The sequence below is a fragment of the Falco naumanni genome, chromosome 1, assembly GCF_017639655.2.
Source record: "Falco naumanni isolate bFalNau1 chromosome 1, bFalNau1.pat, whole genome shotgun sequence".
Taxonomy (NCBI): domain Eukaryota; kingdom Metazoa; phylum Chordata; class Aves; order Falconiformes; family Falconidae; genus Falco; species Falco naumanni.
Genome location: NC_054054.1, coordinates 32,014,474 through 32,039,030, shown reverse-complemented (window position 1 = coordinate 32,039,030; position 24,557 = coordinate 32,014,474). Strand labels below are relative to the sequence as shown.

General features: G+C 43.4%; 3 protein-coding genes across 5 annotated transcripts in view; 2 read left to right on the top strand and 1 right to left on the bottom strand.

The window, feature by feature from the left end:
- SEL1L3 (SEL1L family member 3) overlaps nt 1-8,424 on the bottom strand; it is a 37,054-nt gene extending 28,630 nt beyond the window's left edge. For both annotated transcript variants that reach the window (XM_040588078.1, XM_040588087.1), the window contains exons 1-3: nt 7,870-8,424; nt 3,117-3,684; nt 1,415-1,541 (exon numbers count right to left, since the gene is read on the bottom strand). In XM_040588078.1, coding sequence (XP_040444012.1) covers nt 1,415-1,541; nt 3,117-3,684; nt 7,870-7,923 — 749 coding nt within the window. In that variant the 5' untranslated portion in view covers nt 7,924-8,424. The remainder of the gene's footprint in view (nt 1-1,414; nt 1,542-3,116; nt 3,685-7,869) is intronic.
- A 129-nt stretch (nt 8,425-8,553) lies between these two features.
- SMIM20 (small integral membrane protein 20) lies at nt 8,554-14,456 on the top strand. The gene is made up of 3 exons (XM_040588093.1): nt 8,554-8,720; nt 12,555-12,611; nt 13,931-14,456. Exons 1-3 carry the CDS (start codon nt 8,612-8,614, stop codon nt 13,966-13,968), a joined length of 204 nt encoding a protein of 67 aa, XP_040444027.1. The 5' UTR covers nt 8,554-8,611; the 3' UTR covers nt 13,969-14,456.
- A 7,411-nt stretch (nt 14,457-21,867) lies between these two features.
- The window catches only part of RBPJ (recombination signal binding protein for immunoglobulin kappa J region), a 153,763-nt gene continuing 151,073 nt past the window's right edge, over nt 21,868-24,557 (top strand). The window contains exon 1 of one of the 2 annotated variants that reach the window (XM_040587983.1): nt 21,868-21,950. The gene's annotated coding sequence lies outside the window, so the exon portion shown is untranslated. The remainder of the gene's footprint in view (nt 21,951-24,557) is intronic. The other variant, XM_040587975.1, reaches the window with a different exon arrangement.

The window sequence follows — 24,557 nt, the reverse complement described above, 5'->3', positions numbered from 1 at the left end:
TGCAAACACTGTGTTTCCAGAAATACTGCTGGTAGCTACCTCAAATGACTATTGTCAGTCTCCAGACGTCTGTCTTTACAAATCCCTGACTGAAGTCAAACAAGTAACTTCAATTAGGTCCATCTGCTTCTGTTGACCTTTTGGTGCAGCGGGGAACCACCACTCACATACAGAATGCTGAAGGGAAGCTCTCTTCCCCTTCTTAACAGAGCTACTCCAGGTTGTCATGCAACTACAACACACAAGCAACTCTTAATGTTAACCCTGCAGACACCACCTGAAGGCAAGAGAGGGTGGAACTGTGTGGAACAGGTAAAGAGCTGCATAAACTCATGCCATATATTCTCAAGCAGAGCTTGAGTAGTGCCTCAGTGCCAGAAGCAGAACGCAACTGTACTGTGAGCAAAGGGCAGCAGGCTGTGCAAACCAAGCTGTCACCCATCCTGAAGAGGCCAGGAGCTAAAAATTGCTCTGTACTTATGACTTCAGAGCTATAGTTTGAGGGCTAGTAATTTGTATGGAACCCGCGCTATCTGGCAAGTCATCTTTGGCACTCTTCTTGTGGTCACAGGCCAAACACAAACCAGCAGGCAAGTTCCAGTTCCTGTGATCATTTCCTATTTCTGTAATAATGTTGGCAGGCTAACAGCATCTGGTGGAAGGGAGATAAATTTTTTATATATATATATATATGTATGTATGTATGTATGTATGTATGTATTATATACACACACACTTTTTCCTCTAAAGTTGCAAAACATGACTGAAGATTTGTAACAGTTTTGGGAATGGGGAGAAGAGGAGAGAAAGATGATCTTCCCAGAGTGATTCCTCTGTAACTGAACAGCGTGCAGGGGCTAAGGAGAGTTTGTCCAGCTAGGAGTTTACACAGCAATGGTGGAAGAAAATAGCGTAAGCTCAAGTTTGAAGACTTACCTAGGCAGGGGGCTCTATCCCTAAGGGCTTGTCAACTGCAAAATGAACTAGAGCCTGAATTTATAGGGAAAAAGCTGGTCCACATTGCTTGCCCTTGCAAGAAACCTGCACTTGGTCTGCAAACAACATTTGAAACACAGAAAACCCCAGGCTAGCACAGCAGTCTGATTATGACAGCACATAACAGCTAACCCACCCTCCTATCTGTACCTAACCAGCTCCGTTACTCCTGCTATTGGTATCCCTTACACAGCACTGCACTAACACATAATATAAGTATCTTTCTGAGGTTTAGATTAATCCTCTCCAAAACTGAAATCAGAGAACAGAATGAATTGCTAACTAGTTTCCCTTAGAGCTTTTTCTCAAATTAGTAGGCAGTATTCCTTTAATTTGTGGTATAGCCTATGAGTTTAAGGTCATTCTATAGCCTTCAACAATCAATTATAGCCTGCTTCAGTTATTTGCCTATACTTACATGGGATAATCAATCTGATGTCTTCTGACTGTCTCAAGTTCTCTGTTTTCAAATTGTTCAAATTTCTTCATGATTCCTGTTTTCTCCCCGCTGGAAGCGTAAATAAAGTTGAGAATCTGGACACCATCTGCAAAATAAAATCTTTCTTAATCTGCCAGGCAACAAGCATTGATAACTAATTAACTAACTCACACAGTCAAACATCTGAATCGTACAACAGATTAAAAATTAACACAAAACTTCAGTAAGTCCTTAAACACAAGTTTACTTGCTGTTATTAAATGCATTACAGTGTCGGACTGAATAACCCATGGAAAGCGAAATTAATTGACTTCCAGCTGGTATTAGAAGCAAGGAAAGAACAGACTCATTTCAACCTAAGATACTTCAAGAAAAGAATCAGTTAGTAAGGAAGAAATCTTGATTTATGTTATTTGGTTAAATCTCATCCTATCTTTGCTTATGCCTATGTAACGTTACTCCACCAGCTCTTGGACTTGCTCTCCATTTTTAGCTCTGCAGTTTATACTATACGTATGGATAGACACCAATTCTGTTCTTAACTGATATGCATAATCCTGTAATAAATTTGATAAAGCCGTTCCTGCTAAGAAACATGAAAAAGATCTTCAAAGCCATGACATGTTAACAGCTTTCCTAAAAAAACCTCCAAAACAACAAAAAAACCCAAAACACCAAAGCCCAAGCAAATTGTTACAAGCTCATTAAAAAAAATTAACTTGAATAAAATGTTATTTCCTCCTATTCACTGTTATATTGTTTTTATCTATGATATAACTAGAAAACACATAAGATGTTTCACACTGTTGTCAGAGATCACATGCTGTCTCCAACAAGTATTTTAGAAAGCCCCTGAAGGAAGCAACATCATTGCTTCCCTGTTTGTCTTCTCAGCCAATGTAGTGAAGATAAGTGATACAAATACCATTATAGGGGATTTTCTAGGAGACAACCCCTTAGAAGCAAATAACCTTTTTGCTTTTAGGTTCTGCTTTGAATGTAGACTAATGACAAAAATAATTGTCAGCAGGTGTAAAGCCAGATATAGGCAGACAGAAAAAAAATCAGAATTCTGAGAAAATCTAGTAAGCAGTTGTGAGTTTCAGTAATTTATACAGATGGCAAGACAGAGAGGTTTTTTTATTTTATTTAAAACTATTTATTTTTAAAACAAAAGTGTTTGTGCATAATGGTTTTGGGCAAAAAAGTGAAGTACTATGAAGTTTATTGCACTATAAAGACTTAAACATATGTTTCCGTGTGGCCATCATCTTAAGTAGACTACCTGTGTAAGAATTATGTATGTAAGAACTGCAGGACTGACCCTGAAATAACGCAGTAAGGGAGCGAACAACTCTCTCTGAAGACAAAGGAATGATGCCTGCTGACCTCAGTGGGTTTTAAATAAGTTGTTTGAATACGCTTAGAAAATAGAAGGCCATACTGCTGCAGATCTCCAGGCTGGCTGTGATGCAACAAGCCAGCTCTGAAGGACTTGATGGCATCAGTCATTTGCAGCTCTAACAGTTACAAAGCTTACATACTCAACAATGTTTGCCAAGCAAATCACTCTACATAACATTTACCTGTTTACTACAGGTATGTACTTTTTAACAGCTTACCAAAGATGTTATTTGGGTCCCATTAGTTTCTTTGTGGAAAAGAGTGACGTTACACCTACCACTTTCATGAGGGCACTGAGGTATCCTGTTTGCCTGGAGCATCCACAAATAGTCAGCACCCCACTGAAGACAAACTTTGTGATCCTTATATGGGCGTTCAAAAGGTGGAACTGCTTCTAAAAAGGTGTAGTTCTTGGCAACTGCATCCTGGTAGTCTTCGTTCTGCCCAACACCATAGCTGCTAACCGATTTGTGACTAATCCATGCATATAATATCACACTGTGCACTATTATTGAGTTTCTGATGATATAATCATCTCTGTAAACCATAATGCTCGGAAATTTCAAATGTACTTGTCGAGTTCTGCTAACATAAAGGTTCTTCTCATCCTTCCACCTCCTTCTATATACTGGTACACCAGTCCTGAACTCGGAGGAAGCTACTGCTTCCAAGTTAACGATACAAGGCTTAGAACATAAATACTGAACTGAAACCTCAGAATTGTTAAGAACTTTCTTTTCTAAAATGTTTAAATGAATAAAGTCCACATAATCCACATTTTGTCCAAACTGTGGGGTAACTGCCGTTGTCCGTGATGTCTCCTTTTCGAAGGATGGCACAAAATTCTGGAAAAAAACCCACAGAACACAACGTTACCCAGAGAATCTAAGTTTACGTGATTACTAATATACTCACAGGACACTGTACAAGCAGAAGGTTTATATACCATACTTGAACTCAAAAAAATGGGGTTCATTCACATAGCAAGTAGATATGGATTGCTGGAGATCTACCATCAAGGTTTTAATGGTAACAACTCCCTTACATCAAGTTCTCAAAGTTACACATGCTTCTACAAACAAACTTTATTTACAGGGTGTATCCCTCGGCCCTTCTGCAAGTAGAATCCGGTCTAAGATACTGACTCACAGGTCATGCTATTTACACATGCTCCTAGGATCAGGCCCAAAAAGTATATACTAAAATGTACCAACATTTATTAACCGTGTTGTTGTTCAGTACTACTGCCGCAGCCTGATGTTTCTATATCTTTTTTAAAAATTACCTAATTTTGTTACCTCTCACCAGGTACCTGAAGGGTAGAATAACAACTAAGGCAGGTCACAATGGTTTCCTGAGAATTAATTAATCTTCATGAAGTGTTTAGAAGCTTATTATTGAAATGTTCCTATCCTGGAGATGGACTTACAAAACTGAGCAGCAAGACCCCCAGGCAGCATTTGCTCAGCTTTTGCTCTCCACAGCTACATACATAACAACATACTTGGAGATACATCAGGATTATCCTCCATGCTGAAGTTCTTGTCTCTAAGGCTTCCAACAGCTTCTTTTCTTTCTGCTCTGCAGTCAGCATCCGGCTTGATACACTGCCAAGGATACTGAGGATTACTCAGCTCAGAGGACCAGCCACCAGCACGGCACTTTTGCCATCTAAAATATTCAGAATTGTCACTTAGGACTACCAGAGAAGCTGGTCGTTAAGATTGTTTAAAACGAGATCTATCTTGGGTAACTTTTAACTTTGCTAAGCTTAAACAAATTGAACTGAAATTTGTCTTGGATATCTATATTCGATAATCACAGTGAAAAAGCCATCAGTCCAAGTATTTAAAAGCCTCGGCCAAGTTGTTAGTACATTTCTAATCGGGTGCTGTGCACCTGGAGGACAAGACCTTGCCCATGATTCAATATGGGAATCATTAAAAGTCCCTAATGATAAACTATTCCGCTTCATATTTCTTAAGAATTCTTAAGAATATGTTGACACTCCTTGAGACCTATACTGAAAAAAAACCATCAAGCCAGCAAAACCAGTGAAGATGCAAATATTAAGAAAAGTCAGAATGAAGTTTATCTATACTACTTTCTTGTTCCTATAGATGAAGATTTTGAATTTAACTATTGTGATCAAATGATGTTTTTTTCCCTGGATCCCTGCCTCCTTAAAGGCACAGAAGAGCTCTACGGTGGCATGTGGAACACAGCTGTGTATAGAGGAGACTATTTACCCCAAGACCTTAACTTTGTTTAAGGCAGAAGCTGGAAGACATAACTGCATGGGGGAACTTCTGGATGAGAAAGCTGGATATCATTGCTAGCAGCTGGGTAACTCTAGATAACTAGATTTATTTAGTGTTCCTAGGTCTTTCTGAAATTGTCACTTAAACCCCTTTCCACACAAATAACAGAGTACTCTATCTTCTTGCGTCCAACAAGAGGCACTAGAAGCCAGATGTGTAGCAATGCTGAACACTGATAAACATGTATAAGCACCAAGATATACAATTTGAACAAATAAAAATTCAAAACACAATGTCAGTATCCAGGCTTTCTACAATAGGCAATCTCTTCAGAGTGAGAGACTTCCCCTCTGCCTTGTTTCCCATTCTACAAAATGAGTATTATAAAAACGATACATACTGAAGGGGCTAAAAAAGGAATAGTAATAGGAGGCTGGTGTCCATTAGAAAATTTACTACCATATCATGTACTAATACACACACACAAATACTGATATTAAAGTTGATGAGAGATCCTTAATTTTAGTAGTGATTTAATTATCTTTCAGAGCTTGACTTGGCAAAGATACTATTCTTTTACATTTCCTACATAATCCTTCTTTGGTTACAGATACCTCTAAAAGCATTACAAGCACACAGCAGCAACCACAAAGTATTCCAAACCTCTTCTACTTGATGGTTACCATTATTTCTTACAATTTTTTATCTTACAATAAAGAGTACTTGTAAACAGCTTAATCCTTGTGATATGGAGGCTGCGTCATGAGGAAGATAGCAATACATAATGAAAGCAATGCCACGTGGTTATCACAAAATGTAGAAGTCTACCAGGTAGATACTACAAAGCATTGGGGTACCACTGTGTGCTTACCACATACACACATGGCGAAAATATACACAGCCAGCTCAGTTTTCTCAGGCGTTTATCCAATACAGAGATATAGGAGCTAGCCTCCAGCAAAGAGAGTTTGGGTCTGGCACAGATCATTAACAAAGATGCAGCAGTGTGTGAGAGTGATCACTTGACTTCCAGCGAGCTGCAGAAATTTTGTGGTGGGGATCCCATGGTAGTAAGCTCTGCAACCCATAGCCAGTTCCTTGTAGAACAAACTCCATGATGTTCCTAAAGCACTTAAGCATGATGTGCCATGACCACTGCTGCATAAGGCTAGCTTCAGCCCTGTTGATCTTACCCCTTTCCCTTTAGTGCCTATTCTGTTCAATAGCTCCCGCAGAATCACTCAAGAAACTTTTCTTTGTATTCTTTGGTGCCTGGGTATTAGTTGAGACAGGTGCTGCAAGAACGTGTGAAGTGCGTTTGGGTCTGCTGTTATATGACACCTAACAAACCCTTCAAAAGGCTCATCTCTCAAGGAGCACTGTGCAAAGACCCTGAGTGACGCCACACCGATGCAGCTGTGGCAGAGACCGCAGACCATAAGCTCCTCCAGACCATGGCTGACTCTGTTATCACTTGATTGCCTCTACACAGTGTTACCCAGCCCACTGCACAGCATATGTTATCTGGATGTTCCTACTCCGTGAGAAACCCTAGTTCTTTCCTCCCCATTACCTCAGACAATGCAGAGTTAATTGTGCATCACCTCCTACTACAGAGAGCAAGGATGAAAGGATTACACAATGAGTGTGATTATGAGATTTAAACATATAAGTTTCCAAGCCCAGCAAAGAGGCCAGCTATGCTGGATTAAAAACATTACCATAAACTAGGCAGTACTCTACAAGACAGACACAGAGGCTTCACTATGTGGGGCAGCTTAACCACAAAAGGTTTTTTTCTTGATCTTTTACTTAAAACTCTCCGAATCTGAAGGAGTTAGCCCAAGTCATCCCATTGGATGCTGGTATAAAAATCCCTGTGGAAGGCAACCACAACAGCTGGTAGGGAAGCGAAACTTTTCAGTAGTGTAATATTCCCGAAATGATAAGAAACTGCTCTTTCACTCACTGAAATAAGATCTCAGCAGGACCCTCTGTGAGTTCACCCCTGCAGAAATCCCACATAACCCTACGCAACTGCACCTGTTTGCACGAAGCCTGAAGATAACCGCAGTCCTGCACCGCGCCGTGAACACCTGCCACGTCACACCAGATTTAACATGTGTGAGAAGGAGACACGCCAAAAAGGGTGTTGAGCTGCTCCCAGTCAGCATCACTATCGCACAGGCACACGAAAACTTTGACCGGAGTCTGTGTTTAGCAGCATGAAAGAGGAAAAAGTAGTTTTGCGGATGCCCCTAAAACGCAGCTGCTTCTGTGAGCCAGCGCAGCACCACACGCGCGCACCTGTAAGCGATGTCAAAGCACCCCGTTCCCCCCAGCCCAGCAGCCTCACGCCGCCTAGGGCGGAAAGCCTGTTAACGCTTAACGGCCTGACGCGCTCTAGCTCGGTAGGGCAGCGTAGCGCCGGGGGCTGGAGAGCGGGCAGCCGGCCCGGCCCGGACGCCCGCCGGGCTGGCTCCGAGAGACGGCCCCGGGCCGGGCCAGGCGGCCGTAGCGGGCCGGGCCCGTCCCCCCCGCTCCGGCGGCGGCGCGTCCCGCTCCGCCCTGAGCCTGCAGCCGGGCGGCCCCGCACCGGCCCCGCCGAGGAGCCGCGGGGTGCCGGGCAGCCCCCGCCCACGGGGCTCGGCGCTCACCCGGGGCCCGTCGCTCGCCCCGGGCCCTCGCCGCGGCCACCATCTTCCGCCGCGACGGCCGCGGCGGGCAGGGCCGGGGCCCGGGGCAGGTGCGGGGCCGGCCGCCACTCACCGTGAGGAGGAGGAGCAGCAGGAGGGGGCGGCGGGGCTCGGCCGGGGTCCGCATGCTGCCGCCGAGGCGGCGCTGCCCAGCACGGCCGCGAGTGCGCGGCCGGCCCCGCCGACGGGGCTGCGGCAGATCCGGCTTCCTGGAGGAGGGGCCGCCGCCCGGGCAGGGCAGGGCCGGGCCGGGCCCCGCGCCGCAGGTGCGGAGCGGCCGGGTCGGGCTACACACGGGGGCCGAGCGCCCCTGGGGTGCCAAGCCCCCGGCCGCGCGGGGAGGCGCCCCACAGCCCCCCGCGCACGCCGGTACAGAGGCTCCGGGCGGGGCCCGGCGCAGGGCCACCGCCCCCCTCCCGGCGGCGGCGGGGCTCGGCAGCGGCTGCACCCGCCCGCGCCCCCACCCCGACGCCCCGGCCCCGCGCTGCCCGGGCGGCCCCCCGGCTCAGCTGGCAGGCTCAGGGCGGTAAGGCAGGGCCGCGCCCCCTGGCAGCTGCCGCTGCGGCGCGGCTGGCGCCGGGGCCGCCCGGGAGCTGCCGCCGTTCGCCGGTTCAGGCGCGACACGGGGAAGCGCGGCGGGCGTGGAACGGCCCCATCCCCGCCTCGCGGCGGGGCGCCGGCACCGGGCTGTGCCCCGCCGGCCCGCGCGGGGGCGCTGCCCGCCGCTGCTGCCGGGCCGGCCGGAGGCGCGCGGGTGTTCCCGGCGCGCCGCTTCCGGGCGCCGCGTAGCTTCCGGGTCGCGGCCGGCGGCGGCGATGGCGGGGTTGTCCCGCACGCTCGGCATCTTCGGTGCCTTCGTGGCCGTGGTGGGGGCGGCCTTTTACCCCATCTACTTCCGGCCGCTGCTGCTGCCGGAGCAGTACAGTGAGTCCCGGCGCGCGGGCAGCGGGGCGCGGGGGCAGTCGAGGCGCGGCGCGCGGGCCCGTCTGTGCCGCTGTGAGCGGTGCGGGGGGGCGGTGCGGGAGCGCGGGCCTGCCCGGGCTCGGGTGTGCTGCGGGCTGCTGCTGGGCCAGAGGCTGCCGGGGGGGAGAGGCTTTCTGCTCTCTTAAAAGATATGTAAAAAAAAAATAAAAAAAAAATCGTAGTGCTCTTGTTTCCAGTTATTGGCCAGCGTGTGGGGAGAGCAGCCTTTAGCTGTTCTCTGAAGTGATTAAGAGGTTTGAGATGTAGTCACAGAAGTTGTGGTCAGGGGCTGTTACACGTCTGTTGTGAGGACAGGCGGGGAGAGCTGGGGCTGTTCAGCCTGGGGAAGAGATGACTCCGGGGACACCTTACTGCAGCCTTCAGTACCTAAAGGGGGCTTACAAGAAAGATGCAGGCAGGTTTTTTAGCAGGGCCAGTTGCGATAGGACAAGGGGTAATGGTTTTAAACCGAAAGGGGGCAGATTCAGACTAGATATAAGGAAGAAATTTTTTGTAGTTAAGGGCGGTGAGATGCTGGGACAGGTTGCCCAGAGAGGGGGTAGATGCCCCATCCCTGGGAACATTCAGGGCCAGGCTGGACGGGGCTCTGAGCAACCAGATCTAGTTGAAGATGTCCCTGCTTATTGCAGGGGGGTTGGACTAGTTGACCTTTAAAGGTCCCTTCCAACCTAAACCCTTCCATGATTCTATAAATTGTTCCAGTTACGTTTTCCAGCTGCAGCTGAGAAGTTTAACTTAAAATGTGATAACAGATTCTTTACTGACGATGATGATTTGCTAGAGCTGGTCTTAGTCTGCAGAATTGTCTCAGAAACACACTGCTTTCCTGCCAGCAGCAGAGAAAAGCTGCCTGAGCCTGGGCCTGGCCCTGCAGCCGGAGGCACTCCCCGTGCCACGGGGGTGGTAGGGGGGTAGGCCATCACCCCCAAACTTCTGTTACCTACCGTGGAAGGAAGCAGGGAAAAGTTCTGGTGTAACCAGCCACATCCCCTCACTGGAACTTTTATCAAACTAAGTGAGCTGTAGGCAATAACCTGAAGATGCATGCAGTTAATCTTCTGAGACAGCTGAAGAGATTTTGAGGAAGGGAAAAAAAAAAGAAAAAAAAAAAAGGAAAAGGGTAACAAACTTACTGGTCTTCTTGGAGGGACTTTAGCCTTACATCAAAGCTGAAGTAAAATCTAACTTGCAAGAAAATTTTTATTTAAGGAAGCTATGTTTGTGAAGGTGGAAACTGCCCAGAAAGATAGATTTTCTGTTCTGTGTTTCCATTTAAAAACCTTATTCTACGACTTATTTTTGCTTATGGTATACTTGCCTAAAATAGAATATCACACGTGTGACTCAACATTAAGGAAAGGACAGAACTAGTGGACAGCATCCTCTTTTGTACTTGCTAATTACATGAGCAAATGATCCCTAGCAGATTAGGGATTTTTTTAATCTCCATTTAACACATAAAATGAGTGATGCGCAGTTAGCAAGTGCTTAAACTTGGTATTTTGTAACTGATTCTAAACTTCTTGCATGCTGCTCAAACTTTTGATCTCACCTGCACTAATCTCCTAAAAAATGAGCTTTTTCCCGATGGTCATTGCTGCAGTATGAGAGAAGCACAAGTGTTTGTTGTCATGATACTTTAGACAAGAATGTGGAATTTCGCAGTTGTACTTGAGTGGAAGTATTTTAACCTTTTGGGGTACAAAGAATTTGATTTTTTCAGTGTATAGTCTAGTAGGCTGTATGACAACTTCTACAGAACCTCCCCACCACCCCCTGCCATTGGCTTGAGCTGTGGGTGAATACTGAGTATTTCTGCATTTTGGGACACTGGGTCTGAAGTTGGACGTTTTGGTTAGCACCACATAGTAATCCTGCAAAAGGCAAGAATGGATTTTAGTTCTCTAGAGTGATATTGCACCTGTGTAAACATGAAATGCTGTCATCTTTTTCTCCAATCTTGTTTTCCTTGTGTATCTCCCAAATTCTACACAAATGAGGCAGGAAAGAATTTATGTTCAGGAAGAAGACTTTTCTTGCAGGAGTTCCTAGCAGTCTAACAAATAAAATGGAAGATACTTGGAAAAACTGTGTGTAGTCATATAGTTATAGAACCTTAAAATTGCATACAGGGGTTTGACTTAATTTCATACAGAAATGCTATAATTTGATAGGTTTTTAGTACCTCAGTTTGTGGCCTTAATATTTCTAATACTTTCCTGTCTGTAACTAGTGTTAAAAAAGACTGTTTCTTCATATGAATACATAGTTTAGTGGCAGTGTTTAAACTTTGAAGTCTTCAGCACAGACTTCTTCTACCTGGATTAATTAAAACAGTGGGTTGACAGCTGCTTTTTCACAGTAGATTTGATGATTTTGCTTAATTGTGAGACTTTGCTCCTTCCCTCTCCTGTGATATGGCTGTTCTCTCATCAAGACTGGCTCTTCCTCAATGTCTTTGTTTTTTGGCTTAAGTGTTGTCCAAATTGTTTCCAGCCCCCACACCAGTCTCCCTATCTATTGACTGTTCCTTGTCCTATCTCCATATTACTCATCTGTTTCTCTGCACTGGTTTCTTTGCCTGACCAGCTGGCAGTTCCACCTGTTCGCTCCAGGTGTGTTCCCAGAGCTCTCAGTTTGATTCCCATTTTGGTTTCTGCATCTCTTCCAATCTTAGTCTCTCCCTAAGACTTAAATATTTTTCTCCTCCATGTCCTACAATAAGTCTGATTCCTTGCCCTGTTTTATTCTGTTTTCTCTGTCTGGGTTTTCTACGTTTTCCTTTGAAAATAGGCAGTTCCCTGAGATTTTGTCTGCTAAAAAAGATGGAATGGCAGTTGCCATGCTCAGTGAACAGAACTGGAGAAGCTTGATCTGCCTCTAGTGCCTACCCCCTTGCAAGGAGCATCAGTTATTGTGCCATGCCTGCTAGTTTCCAGTAGCATTAGATAGCCTAGTAACAAGTTGTGCCTGTGCATTCTCAGTGGGATAGAATGCTGCAATATTTCAGGTTTAAGGTGAGGTTAGCTCTGAGTTTTCACTGAGAATGTGCACCTTACAATTTTTTAAAGGCTTAAAACTTTAGTGGTATGGGCAAAAGGTTAATCCAGCTGAGCTTTTGACTTCCTGCTTCAAAGTACCACAGCAGTCAAGTGCTTAACTGGAAGAGGAAATAAAAAAAAATGAGTGGCATTTAATTAGGGAAAATAATAAAGTTTTGTCCATTTCTTTTCTTGGAAACGGTTGAGTCTTTCAAACAAAAAAGCAAAGCCTAAGACAGGCCCCTTGTATGTAAAAATATCCCTCTGATGCTTAATTTCACAAAGTTACAAGCAGTAGTTTTGTAGATGCTGTCATGAAATCTACTTGTGATAAGATGGAAGATCTTTCAGGGCCTGAAAATGGGGAACACTGATACTGGAAAGAGTAAATCTTTTAAAGAGTTTTATGTTGAACATATGAGTGATGGCTCCTAAAAGTACTAGTCATTCCTTAAGTGATGGGATCATGGCAGGTATTTTGGCAGCTTTTATTAAACAGTTAGTCATTACTTCTAAGATTTTTATCTTACTGTTTGTAATCTCTGAGACTATAGCTGTTAGTTTCTCAGTGAAGTGTGAATACTACATTCATACTGTGTAGGTGGATACTTAACAGAATTTTACTGTGTAGCATCTAGAATGGATAAAATTTTCAATATTATTTTACTGGGTACAGTCAAGGTGTCTGGTATTTTCTTTTTTCTAGTAGTGTCCTTTCTTTTCTGTTTTCCAGGGAAAGAGCAGTCAATAAACCGAGCTGGTATTGTTCAAGAGGATATTCAGCCTGCAGGTAAATTGATTCTTGTGTTTGCATTGCTTATTTTAAAGACCTTGTTGAAGTGAGACCTGAATATTTATGTAGATTTAAATAATACGGTGAAGAATACATCTGAAGAATATGTATATAACAAACTTGCCATGAAAAAAAATGTTATGGTGATTCTTCACTTGAAAGTTACGAATTCAATGAGACTTGTTTTAAATTGACTTAACTGGCCAAATAAGTTGCAGAAATTCTGTCTGTTGTCTTCATACTTTCTTAAATAGATGCCAGTTTCCACACCAGAAATTAACAGAGCAAACAAGAACTATGGGTGGGCTGAGCTGTATCTGTAAAGAATACACACTGTTGCACCCTGATCTTGTGAAATACTTCTTCACACCTTAGCTGAAACACAATTTGTGAGCACTTTGTTGGTACCTTCCAACCTCATGGGTGGAGTGGCAAGGCAGAAATCTGTTACACAGAAAGGAAATTTTGGAATGCACTGCTAATAGTTTTTTGATCCCTGCTATTGCCAGAAGGTGTAGAAAAAGCATATGAGGGGAATAAAATTCAAGTATGGCAGACTCTCCTTATTAGTTTTTTGTTTCATAGGTAATGGAACTGGCTATTCATTATGCAAGATTGGCACTTCTCATTTATAGCCATGAGAGTGCTTGTCTTGATGAAACAGTTCGTATCTGAGTATGTTAAAGGGTAATGTATTTCTATTTTTGGAAAAGCCTAACATCAGCAGCAGGGAAAAACCAAACAGGATTAATGCCATGTCCTTACTGCACATACCAGTTAAATCATCAGTGCAGGACTTACTTTCCAGGAAAGTGGTGAAATGCTGAAGAGGAGTAGGAAGGGAATTGTGAAATAGAAGGCTGGTAAACCTGCCTTCTTTATTAAACATTAAAGAGGACTGGCCTGGCTCATTTATCAAAGATGAAAGTACCTGATGACCAGTTCTGCTCCGTATAACCTTCTCATGTAAATTTAGCTGCTGATGAGAAGTTACAAGATCTACTAGTTGAAAGTGAAATCCAGACAAATTCACGTGCAAGCTGCAACCCTAGATGGTTATTCCAGCAATGTTAGAACACCTTAACTATGGGTGTGATAGATTTTTTCCTTTATCTGAAGCTTAAGATCAAGATGCGTTTGTCTTTCTACATATTTTTGCAAGCTTAAGCAGAGTTGTGAGTTTGGTGCAGAAGTGGTTAGGTTCTTTCATTGTTTCTTACACAAAGCTGGAGTAGCAGACCAGTTGTTTTTTAGTGGTTTTTTTTTCTGCAACAGTCTAGTTATGAACTGCTGGTGTTCTCGTATTTGATTTATAGGGTTAAAAGTGTGGTCTGATCCATTTGGAAGAAAGTAATGTTGGCGGCTGGGTGTATTGCAAAGCAAAACTGAAGAGGGACATCTTCAGCTGTTTCTTCTTTCACTGAAGTGTGTCTTTGGGTGTTGCTGATGAAGAATTCTGAATATGCTGTGTGGGCACGTGAGGAGCAACGAAGGCTACTGGTTGGAATCCCAAGAGCTAAAAACATACTAGTTTTGACAGAGGCTGCTGGGGCATAGTGCACGAACTGCTAGAGAGCTGAATGGTTCTTGAGTTTAGAAGTCGAATATTTATTTCCTTGAGAAAGGGGAAGAGGAATTCTTTTGTTTTGTTAATCTGTAGACACTTGTAGAATAAATTATGAATAGAATAAATCATGCAGACCGCTGCAGTTTCCTTCCTAGTTTGAGATTTACTTTTTGTGGTTTTATTATGAAAACATGATAGTAGTGCATACTGAGAGAGATCAGTGCAGAAAATATGAGATGGTGTAAATTTGTACATTAAAATGTCTTCCTTTTAAACCAATGCATACTTTTTTCATTTATTTTGCAAGTACATGTGATGGGTTGACCTTGGCCAGCTGTCAGGTGTCCACTCAGCCACACTCTCACTCCTGCTTCTCAACAGGACAGGGGGAGAAGAAAGGATGACAAAGCTCGTGGGTCTGGATAAACAGGGAGATTGCTTACCCGTTACTGTTGCAGGCAAAACAGACTTAACTTGGGTGAAAACTGGTGTAGTTAATTGCCAATTAAAATAGTTCGGATAGTGAGAAACAAAAAGTAAAATAACAGCTTCCCACTGCCTCCATTTTTCCAGGATCAGCTGCACTCCTGACTCCTCTATTTCTTCCCACCCTGAGCAGTGGACGCGGGGGTTACAGGTAGTTTGTAGCAGTTCTTCTGCTCCTTCTTTCTCACACTTTGCCCCTGCTCCTGTGTGGGCTCTTGATGAGCTGCAATTTCTTCAGCAAATACCTGGCTGCTCCAGTGTGGGCTCCTCCCCAGGCCGTAAGGTGGATGTCTGCTCCAACATGGTCTTCTTTATGGGCTCCAGGGGAATATCTGCTCTGGTGCCTAGAGAACCTTCTCCCCTGCTTTTTTTTCTGACTTCGGTGTTCATGCTGCTGTTCCTCACTTTTTTCCTCCTCTTGTGGGAAAAGCCACCTCTGCTTGTCTGGTGTTTTCACAAAGGTGCCACCCACTCAGCTGCTGGGCTGAGTGGTATCTTGCAGTGGGTCCCTTGCGGAGCCAGCTGGAACTGTCTGTTGGCTGGCATGGGGCAACTCCTGCATCCTGCCTTCCTTGCTCGCAAAACCTTGACCAGTACCTGATACGGGAGATCAACACTGTATGTTGAGGTAGAAGAGCAGATACTTTAAATAACCTTTTTTAAAAAGCACCTTTTTCATGGTGAGGATAATGATCATTAGAACAGCCAGTAAAGGATTGACCCTACTGAAAATCTTTACCCAAATTGGATGTCTGTTTTAATAACAGGTTCTGAATAAACTATGTGTTTCCAGATTTCAAAAGAAACAGTCTGTAACCTATAATTACAGTCTATAACCTAACCAATATTGTTATTGAGTACAGGTATAACGTGTACATTTAAATTGAATGTACTATCTCCTTTTCTTCATTTATTTTTAGCACTTCATTATGGTACACAACATCTTAAAGACCATTGCAGGATTGTATATGTTACACAGAATGTATGCGCCGTGATTGTTATTTATAAAGTTAGCAGATGTTAGTTTGTTAATTTTTTCAGACATCACAGTTTTATTAAAACAGATGAAAGACTCAATGTTTACAGTGTTCTTTTCCAAACCACCATTCTGTTACTTGCTATTCCTTTTCTACCTCTTGTTGTCATTCCCCTCCCACTCAAGCACGTTTCCTCTTCTGAGTTTTTTGTTTTTTAGTCTCCCATTCACTGTAAGCATTACAAGTTTTTTTTGTTTGCTTGCTGGCAAAATGTGACCATATTTGATTCCTTTGAGTTTTCAGGTGATTTCACATGGTGGCTGAAGCCAGAGTGAGCGTATGCATTCACTGTAGAGATGCTGACAGATGTCTCGCTACACTGCACAGAGAAACACTGTCACAAAGTTAATTCAGTGTTTGCCAGGAAAAGAAGCAACTAAACTGAAGAACAAGGAGGTTTTTAACACTTAAACCTTTCTTCAATGAGACTGTGGAAGTGAGGGAGCCTTGGTTTTTATTTTCTTCAGCAAAACATTGTATTGATGGATCCAACAGTTTCAGCAAAGTTGTTTCATCTAAAACACCTTTCCAGTGGAAATACAGCATTGCTTAAATGCAGATACTCCATCTATAACTGACAAGCTGCAAAACGGAGTTTTAGGAGAAACTGAGAATTGTTCAATAATGCTGCCTGTGTCACTTGGTGATACAAATGCTTAAAAAGCATACATCTTGGTAGCATGAAACAATTATTAAACACTTTTTCAGGATAAATGGTGTGACAGAGGATATTAAATTACTTAGTTTAGAGATAGAAGGTAAGATAATCTCTGCTACTTGTTTACATTGTGAAATTGAGCAGTTTGCTGAGTCTGGATCTTGCCTACAAAAACGTTAGATGGTTTCAGAACAGTGTCTGTTGCTGGCAGGTGCTGACCCTTTTGCCTTCATATTACTTAAACGTTGCAAAACATTTGAGACATGAACTCAATTATTTAGCATTTATAGAACTGTACATGTCTGTTGGTCATGATCTCTAGTTTATTCCAGCACAGAAAAGCTTACTAAGTTTTGTAATTGCCTTTACAGAATTTGCAGCACTGTATATCTGAGTACTACTGAAGTGAATCTAAATCCTGAAAATGGTGTACGTTGGTTTTAATGATTATCACTTCTCACTTGCTGTGTTCCACCTAATAAAGTGGGCTGATTGGTCATGTCTTTAAAGTGCTAGGATAGTGAATGTCTTTTTCAAATCTTTGGTATTCTGCCTGGATAAAACTGTTAAGTCAACAAGGAACATATTTCAATAATTCTCCAGAATTTACACTGAATTTTTCTGTGATTGCTCTGGCATTTGCCAGTTGCCTGGAGACTTGCCCAAGACTCGCATGGGAAGTCCTAATCCTGCAGCTGGCTTTCTGGGCTTTGTGACAATGCTGTGTTCTACTCATGGACGCTGGACATAAGCCTCTCCTTCTCCTAGCTACCCAGTAACAGGTGAAGTTGAGTATTGCCAATTGTGCTCCCCAGAACTCTCCTTATCTTGCTCTGGAAGGAAGAGTTTTTGCTACTTTTGTAGCCTGCAACAGCTATTAATTTTCAATACAATCACACAAAGTTGTTGAATGTGTTTATAATTATGCATAATTTTATAAAATTATTAATACTTGGGAGAGACTAATCTACCTTTTGCAGAGGAACAGCTTTGCTTGTTTTGGCCTACCTGTACTGATAGAAGGGTTAGGACAAAACATTTGATAAAAATGCCACCTTAGAATGTTTCTAAAACAGTTATCATATCTGTTCTGTAATACAAATGCATTTTGCTTATTTATTTTAATTCGAATATGAACAGCAAATGTAACTGCAGCCTTTGGAGGACTGGAGAAAAGTTTTAAACAGTTCTTTTGTGGAGGAATGAAGTTGTGTTAATTAACATTGATAATATACAGCTGTGGGCCGGCTTCAGGGGCGGTGGGTTGGCTGACGTGGATAATGTGCAGCTGTGGCTGGTTCCTGCTAAGTAGTTAAATAGCTCTGAGGTGTATGGAAGAGGAGCTCTGGATGAAGAGAGACCCAGAAGAAGCAGAGGGAGGAGAGTGAGTGCCCTGGATGTAGGAGAGGCCCTGGGAGAAGTAGGGGCCCTGGATGAGGAGAGGCTGCCTGGAAGAGGAGCCCTGGATGAAGAGAGAATCCAGATGCAGCAGAGGCAAGAAGCAGGGTGGACTGGCCTGCAGAGGGTGAAGAAACAGCACGGACAGTAGATGAACTTTTGAAACCTTGTGGGGGGGGGGGTGGCTGTGCTGGGACAAGGTGTGGGAGCTACTTACTGAAGTTACCCTGCTATCGGATGGTAAAAGCCTTGTTGCAGCTGGCTAGTTTGTGCTGTGACATCTTTGACATCTGAACAGAAGCATCTGGTTGTACTGTTTAGGCCTGCTGTAGTATGTTGATAAGTTTTGAAATTATTAAAACTTGTGCCATGAAGAGCAAATCTGGCATTTTGGTCTAAACACAGCTTAGTTTTGAAGCGTTATAGACTGTTTATGGTGCAATGAAATCCTCAAGCACAAACAATTCAGAAGTAAATATGGCAAAAGATATTGGCAAGTAGCCAGATTATACACATGAGCAAGAATGGGATTTTTCTTGCTGAATGTTGTACTTTTATTGGTATTATTCCCACTGATGAGAGGGTTGTATTTTCCCTATAATACTCAAAGCACACTGAATAGCCTCCAGTGATCGTCACAAATTTTACTGTACATATGCTCTTCTGCAAAAACCAGTACAGAAAAAGAAGCAGTTCTTGTGATGTGCAGTTTTCTAAACCAAAGTAAACCATGTATTTTCCCTTCTTGCAGTCTAGCAATAATTAACTACTCGTTTTCTCAGTACTGTGTACACTCCTACTGACCTTCATGTTAACATGCAGATACAGCAGTAAATGCAAAGCTGTGGTGCCATGCAACCCAAATAGTGTGTTTGCTAGTGGAAGGAAATTATTTTCCAGCTTCTGAGAAAGTGCTGCAGAATATACACTGTCAATGTGGACAATATATAACAGGAGAGAGCAAAAAACAAAGTGCAGGTCAAAGCGTATTAAAGCTCATTGCCGTGTATTAGCCTATGATCCAAGGTGTGTTTGGGCATAGTGCAAACTGTGTGGGCCTTGCAACAAAAATGGTGTAGTGTTTAAGACACTGCCTTGGAAATTAGAACTGTTGTAGTCAGTTCCCTGTTCCACCACACTTTTGTCTGGCAGCAGGTAAGTAATTTAGCCTTTGAGCTTCAGTTCCATCTGTAAAATAGCACTAATAGTACTCCCCTTCCTTGCAAGGCATGATGAAGGTAAATACAGAGGTGGGGGGTTTTTTTGATGCTCTAGAAAACATTTTTGGTTCTTGTTTGAGAAGTTTTTTCATGGTTGGGAAGAATAGGTCTGGATTTGTGGGGAATCACATATTTTGGTTCCAAGAACTTAAAACATTTTGAAGACTGTTTTCCAAAAGCAAACAACTTCTGAGATTTCCCAGGGCTTTATGCTGCTGAAATATTGTGCTCTGAGTATGGAAATTCTATATTTTGGGAATCAAACAGAAAACTCAGCTGCTTTGCACAATATTCATGGTTTTTTAGATCTCCAAATCTGAGCGTAAACTTCTACATGTAACTTGAAATGCACCCCAATATAAATGTTACTGCAGTTGCACAAAAAAGCAGAAAATTGTTCAGCTTTTGTTACTGGTCCAGGTGCCTCAGTGATTTTCAATACTGTGACATGCCATTGCCCTCGTCTTCTGTAACAGTGGGTCCTCCCTTCTGACCTTTGCATGCCAGAAAAGTGGCTAGAAGCCTTCAAAGGGAGCTGCAAGTACTGAGCAGGAGAAGCTGGGTGGCAGTTAAAGGAGGTGAGGAAGAACTGGAGATAACTTCAGGGCAGAGAGCGTTCCTCCTGTAGCCCTGGAGGAACACATTGGAGGGAGGCTGGTGGATATGAAAAGGAGACAGGGCATACTGGCCAGTTGAACGGGCGGGAGCAGGAGGGACATAGGGCATAAATCCAATGGAATACAGCCTTCATAGGCTCGGTGTCTCACAGAGCAAAACTCTTTCCCTCTTTTCTGTTCCCCCCCCCCCCCCCCCCCGGCAGATCAGAGATAAAAATTTCTAAAAAAGTTCCTAGTCAAGACAGAGCAAGACAGAGAGTTTTCAGGAGAAGAGAACATCTAAGGAGAAATGATTCAACTATCCTTCACTCTAGCCTAGCTCGAGAGGTCAGGAACCATAGAATAACTGGGGTTGGGAGGGACAAGGATCTTTCAGGCCCCAGGTCACAGGGAAAGGTGCGCCCTTAGCTGTCAACTTCTTCCTGTAATTCAGTACAGTGAATATCAGCAATACCAATCAGGGTAGAGGAGGAAGGTACTCCCATTGCTTCACCAGAAATTCCTGTAGGAGGAGTCCTTCTCCTCAGCCACCCGTTTACTCCCAGCACTGGATGGCTCAGGCACAGTTTAGGAATGTGTTTGTTCTTCCACCCTGGATGAAGAGAAACCACTGTGGATATTAACCAGAAGCATTTGCCTCCTGGTCTATTATCTGTGGCTTTTGGGGTGCCAGTGATTGTAGCAGGCCAGCTCTAGATCCCTATCTCCTCCCATCTACAGAGACAAGGAAGGTTCATACAAGAACTCTAACTTGTTCCATTACTGGCTGAACAGCACCATTAGGAGTCCTCTGAAGCCTGGAAAGCAGGTAATCTTAGTAACAGAATCTTCACTCTCTGCTTGTAGCTTCCTCTGAAATAAGCTCCATTCCCCTGGTCCTTCTTCCAGTCATCCTGTGAATGGCTCACATGGGCTTGTTGGATGTCCGTTGTAACAAGGAATTTCTCATAGTTTGGTCCAAAATTCCATGTCCCACATTAAGAACTCATGGGACTTCTCCCTTCATTTTCTCTGTTTTTAATATGGGTTATGTGGTTTTGTGGCCTCTGCTGCCTGCTCCCTGCCTACCTCCCTCTGCCTCTAGATCAAAGCAACGATGCCGACAGCACCACTAGATGAAGGAGCCCGTAAGGAGCTGTGAGGATCTAACAGAAGCATTCCCATACATGAAGTCTGGCAATGCTACTAATATGTCTCAGAATTCCTCCTAGCTGTTTTCAGCTGACAAGCTTTCAGTTCACAGCAAGAACTCTTGCTGTTATTCCTTACTGCAGGTAGCAGTTAAATTTTGTCCCATAGCTACCATTCCAGCTATTCTTTTGCACTGACATTGTGTCCCACGATGTTTAATCAGAACATTTCATTAGTATAGTGCTATTTTTGTGCCAAACGAGCATATTAAACCTGTTTTGAGATAGTTCTTTGATGAATGCCACCAGTAAAATCCCTCCAGGCCAATGACTTCCCATTTGTCATTTCCGCTTTAGTTACTTCTATACTTGGCTTACAATTCCTGCAGCTACTAATTGTTTCCCACGTGACATCATTCCAAATGCTTTGCTAAAGTCCAGATAGAATATATCCCCTGAATTTTTGTCATGTTGACAAACTGGTTACATGATTAGGTAGCAAGATTAATACTCTGGCATGCTCTACTTTGGGCATTTTTATTTGTGTCCCCACTTTTCATTACTTCAGAGCTTGCCATGATTCTTTTGTGCTCTTCTGGAAGGAAAAACAGCTAGGCAGATGTTTAAAAAAAAAAAGAATCCCAGAAGTACCTGGACATCCTCATACTCCTTTTGTCTGGATGTATCATAATGCATATTAAAAACAATTGAAAGACTAGGTCTTTCAGAAGTGCCTAAACATCATGAGAGTGACCTGCCTCTCTAGCCCAGGCAGAAAGGAGAGGTGTTTACTGCTATTGGTTCCTTTCAAAAGCTCAGAAATTTGTATTTGCCTTGTCTCTATGACATTGATTATTGACTCATAAGAACAGGCCTGGCTAATAAAAAATTACTGTAAGCGTAGTACAAGAACACAAGGTTGGTTTTATTTGGTCAGAAAAACCATCGCTCATCAAACTGAGAGAAGAGGAGGTGCAGTTAGCAAGCCTTATTGACAAAATGTCATTAAGTGAATTGTCACATCTGTGTTCATTAGCAAGATTATTCAGAGGGTGCAAAAAAATTTACACCTGGTTCTGGTCTCCACAGGTCATTGGGTGCCTATCACTTAGAAAGGCTCCTAACAAGGTAGGTTTGACATCCAGATAATGACTGCTTTGAAGAAGGTAAGAAGTTTCCCTTTGCTTCAATCCTTTGGAATCACAGAAGAGATAAAGATAAAGGTAAAATATTTCAGCTGGGCCAATGATTTTAGTGGAATGATACTGATGGCACTTTGTGATTTATTTGTGAAATGTCACATCCTTTTGGAACTGGCTGGAATATGATATGTATGGATCCTAGAAATTCTAAAAATGTCTTTATTTACCTAATTTCATGCCTTGTTTACAGTCAGTCACTTCACCCCACCCTTTTCCAGGAATCTTCCCATGATGGTGTGGTCTAGCTAAAGTTCTGGTTAACTCTAAGTCTCAGAAGAGCAAAAGATACTTTGTTTCTGTTATTTTCTGTCTTCCAAGATAAAGTAAATTTGTATGTGTTGTGGTTTAATCCCATCTGGCAATTAAGTACCACACAGCTGCTCACTCTCTCAGTTCCTCCCTGCCCCCCGGTGGGATGGGGAGGAAAATCAGGAAAAGGTAAAATCCATGGGTTGAGATAAGAGCAGTTTAATAATTGAAATAAAGTAAAATATAATGCTACTACTAGTATTATAATAATTTTAGTGAAAAGGGAGATAACAAAAAGAGAAATAAAGCTCAAAGAAAAAAGCCCAAGTGATGCACAACACAACTCCTCACCACCTGCTGACTGATACTCAGCCAGTCCCTGAGCAGAGATTCCCCCAGTTTATATACTGAGCATGATGTCCTCTGGTACGGAATATCCCTTTGGCCAGTTCGGGTCACCTGTCCTGGCTGTGCTCCCTCCCAGTTCCTTGTGCACCTCCAGCCCTCTCACTGGCAGGGCCTGAGGAACTGAAAAGTCTTTGACTTAGTGTGAACATTACCCAGCAACACCCAAACCCATCAGTTTGCCATCAACATTATTCTCACGCCAAATCCAAAACACAGCGCTGCACCAGCTGCTAGGAAGAAAATTAACTCTTTCCCAGCCAAAACCAGGATGGCATGCTACTCTCAGCTGAGGCTGTCATGAATCTTCAAGACCACGTTCTAATTCTAGCCCTAAGTCTATGGAAGATTTCTCATCTTCTTGATTCTTTCTCCTGTCTACGTTTGCAGGCAGGCAGCTCCAATACTAAAAGTGTCTGTCTTAGATGTTCTGCTGGTAATACAGAAATGCTTGATCACAAACACAGTTTCATTTTGAAGAAGCATTTAGGATTATCTTGCTTAGGAACCTGGCTCTTTGGGCAAATATCCATGGCAGGTATAAGGCTCCTTGCCACTTAATTCTTTCAGCATTCAGCAATTTTGTCTCCTTTGCCAGTTTTGAGATAGATCAGAGGAAATATTGTAGTTCTTACTTATGGTGTAGGGACCTTCATCGCTCATGGTCTATCTGTGCTGAAATAGATCCCGAGCAGGATTTTCAACTATCTGAAAATATCTTCTGACGTTTTCAAGACCATGTTCTGGGTGAATAGCTTTCTTTGTGTATGAATTAGCTTACAAAATGTTACCTTTACTGCATACAAGCAGTATGGTAATATTTATGTCTGCTCCACCAATATTACTTGGATAGGAACCGAAGTTGTACACTCTGTTCTCTTGTGTTAGTTAGTATGTTGACTATCATGTAACCATTAAAGTTCTCTCTCAGAAACATGGCAGGGGAGAGCCCTTAAAACTATATGCGTATTCTAAGTGTGTATTTTTTATGGTCAGATTCACGTGAGTATTTCTGAGTTGAATGCCAGCTGTTATGTTGAAAGTCTTCCTCATAATTCTGATGGATTTACCATATTGTATCATAATGGAAAACACCACAGCGATACTTCATATAGAGTAAAGAAGGAAGGGCCACATCTACTTATATTTGCAGAGGCTAGGCATCTGGGGGTTTACTGTATTTAGCACAATGTTGCTCCATATGTTCACTGTTGTAGGAAGTGATAGGGAGTTTTTGAAGAGGAATTATGCATAGGAAAGGACCCGAGACACTCCTTGCTGTGGTTGGTTGATGTTGGCTGGATGCCAGGTGCCCACCAATCCACTCTATCACTCCCTTCCTCAGCAGGATGGACCAGGAGAGAAAATAAGATGAAAAAAACCTGGTGGGCCAAGATAAAAGTAGTTTAATAAAGCAATAGCAAAGGCCGTGCATGCAGAAGCAAAGATAAACAAAAGATGTTATTCTCTGCTTCCCATCAGCGGGCGATGTCTGGCCACTTCCCGGGAAGCAGGGCTTCAGTATGCATAGTGGTTGCTCTGGAAGACAAATGTAAATAACAAATGCCTGCACCCCCCCACCCCCTTCCTCCTCCTTTCTCTTAGCTTTTATTGCTGAGCAGACATCATGTGGTATGGAATATCCCTTTGGTCACTTTGGGTCAGCTGTCCTGGCTGTGTCCCCTCCCAAGATCTTGCCCACCCCCAGCCTGCCGTTGGGGGGGAAATGTAGAGGCAGCCTCGGTGCTGTGCCAGCGCTGCTCAGCAGCAGCCAAAGCACTGGTGTGTGATCACCACCTTCCCAGCTACCCATACAAGCACAGCACTGAGGGCTGCCGTGGGGAAAATTAACTCCAACTCAGCCAGACCCAGTACAGTTGCACAGGAGCACCCTTGCCCCAAAGTGAAAGCGTAATGCCACAAGCCTGCTCTGAATGTTATGGATCTGTCCAGTGTGTTTCTGCTGTGTTTGCA

Coding starts and splice junctions, on each gene's coding strand:
- SMIM20 (XM_040588093.1), top strand. CDS start 8,612: ATGGCGGGGTTGTCCCGCACGCTCGGCATCTTCGGTGCCTTCGTGGCC. Junction 8,721..12,554: donor GCTGCTGCCGGAGCAGTACA/GTGAGTCCCGGC, acceptor TCTGTTTTCCAG/GGAAAGAGCAGTCAATAAAC. Junction 12,612..13,930: donor AGAGGATATTCAGCCTGCAG/GTAAATTGATTC, acceptor TTTGATTTATAG/GGTTAAAAGTGTGGTCTGAT.